This window comes from Mandrillus leucophaeus, unplaced genomic scaffold (assembly GCF_000951045.1).
Source record: "Mandrillus leucophaeus isolate KB7577 unplaced genomic scaffold, Mleu.le_1.0 Scaffold136, whole genome shotgun sequence".
Taxonomy (NCBI): Eukaryota; Metazoa; Chordata; class Mammalia; order Primates; family Cercopithecidae; genus Mandrillus; species Mandrillus leucophaeus.
Genome location: NW_012101321.1, coordinates 5,400,486 through 5,402,636, shown reverse-complemented (window position 1 = coordinate 5,402,636; position 2,151 = coordinate 5,400,486). Strand labels below are relative to the sequence as shown.

At 40.7% G+C, this 2,151-nt stretch overlaps 1 protein-coding gene across 1 annotated transcript in view; it reads left to right on the top strand.

Annotated features, from left to right (window-relative positions):
* Window positions 1-2,151, top strand: part of ARHGAP10 (Rho GTPase activating protein 10) — a 351,063-nt gene that overhangs the window by 189,422 nt on the left and 159,490 nt on the right. Inside the window, exon 12 of the mRNA XM_011973261.1 lies at window positions 1,717-1,762. Within this exon, the coding sequence (XP_011828651.1) occupies window positions 1,717-1,762 (46 nt within the window). The remainder of the gene's footprint in view (window positions 1-1,716; window positions 1,763-2,151) is intronic.

Genomic DNA, 2,151 nt, shown 5'->3' with positions numbered 1-2,151 from the left:
CCAAGTAGCTGGGATTACAGGCATGTGCCACCATGCCCAGCTAATTTTTGTAATTTTTAGTGGAGATGGGATTTCACCATGTTGGCCAGGCTGTTCTTGAACTCCTGACCTCAAATGATCCACCCACTTTGGCCTCCCAAAGTGTTGGGATTACAGGCGTAAGCCACCACACCCGGCCTTATTTCTATTTGTTCTTAATTTGTCGTTGAAATTTTTAGCTGTGAATCAAGAGTATTTCCAGTGTTTATGGTTACTGAGACTGCAAAACAGGTTATACTCATCTTCTTTAGTAAAGACAGCACACTCACTAGAATGTATCTCTCCAGAGATGCAGGAAGTATATTGGATTTGCATCCATTAAAATACAGAAAAAAAAAGTGAGTTTGCATAGCAGAAAGACTAAGTCATTGAGAAATGAGATTGTTGCCAATGTCAGCATAACCTTGAAGACGTATATAACCTCTCTTTTAGTCAGGAGCCAAGTGATTAACTCAGAGATACACAGACAAAGGCAAGTCTGCAGAAAACCAATATTCAGCTATGTATTTATATGGCGACACTGAAGGGACTGCATATTTTTGTTGGGTGTTGTAAGCCTTGCAAATAATTTGCCAGCCTTACAGTTCTTAAAAGTTGCCTAGAATTATCATCATGCTATTTCTGTTGTAGTTACCTAAATTATGGGCAGGAGTTATCTGTTTAGGTAAATACTGAATTTTAGAAATAGTGGTGAAAACATGAGCTCCGTCTTAATGGTTAGAATACAGCAGTTTCTTTATCACTCTGTAGCTGTACAGCTGAGTATTTCAAGTATACACAAACTTTCAATAAGTCCCTTAAGGACCCTGCCCCCTTTATCTTATTTTTGCTTATTTAGTATTCCTCAGGGAGAGAAAAGTGGTCTCAGAGATGTTCCTTTTTGTTGTTTATCTTTGCATCTGAGCATATGATAGTGTGTTATTAACTGAGAAAACACAGCGCACTGTCTGCCTGAAGTTAGTGTTGGATCCCACATATTTAGAGCTCACTCCCACAAGACTGCCCGACTTCAGATGCCCATCACAAGTCTGGACCCTCCTATACTTCTGGCTAACTGTTCCCATGAACCCTTCATCAGTTTAATAATTTGCCAGATTAGCTCCCAGAACTCAGAGAAATACTTTACTTATATTTAGTAGTATATTATAAAAGTTACGACTCTGGAGTGGCCCAGTGGGAAGAGATGCATAGGACAAAGTCTGAAGTGAGGTTGAGGTGGGTGCACCAACCTCCCAGCACTTCTCATGTTCACCAATGCAGAAGCTTATCAGAGCTCGTTGTTGTTTCAGAACTCAGTCGCCAGCTGACGCCCGAAGAAACTGGTGGGTAGCGCTGAAAGAAATATCACTGGGTCTTTGTGGTATTCAGCCCCATCCTGAGATGGACTATTCAGGGCCTCTATCAGAAGTCACCTCATTATCGTAAACTCACATGTGACCAAAAGGATCTTGTTGTGAATAACAAAAGACGTTCTTATTACTCAGGAAATTCCAAGAGTTTAGAAGCTCTGTGTCAGGAAGTGGGGATGAAGACCAATTTCTTATTCTGTCACATTAACCAAAATCAAGCTTATGAAAATGTGTGTGTGTGTTTTTTTTTGTATGGTCCTCAGTATGCCTACTTGAATAATTTTTGCTGATTTAAAAAATACTGTTTTTCCATTCTTTCTTTTATTAGCTGTCCCATAGTTTTAATACAGCCATCATCCCAAGACCAGAAGGAAGTAAGTGCTCATTTATAAAAATGATTGTATCATCCTTTTCCATCTATTACTTTGTGTACATTATGGATGTCAAGCTGTTGCTGGGAGCTTCTCTGCACCCTCTATTATATAGAGGGCTATTACGTGTGATAGTCCTATATTGCATGTATTCTGTTTCACTCAACGGGGACCTCCTCAACATTTGTTGGACTACTGTAACCCTTGTTGATCTTTCCCATCTGTGGGCTTTTCTTTTCTTTTTTTGATACAAAGTCTTGCTTTGTCACCCAGGCTGCAGTGCAGTGGCATGATCTTTGATCCTTGCAGCTTCAACCTCCTGGGCTCAGGCGATCCTCCCACTTCAGTCTCCTGAGTAGCTGGGACTACAGGCATGTACCACCATACCCGGC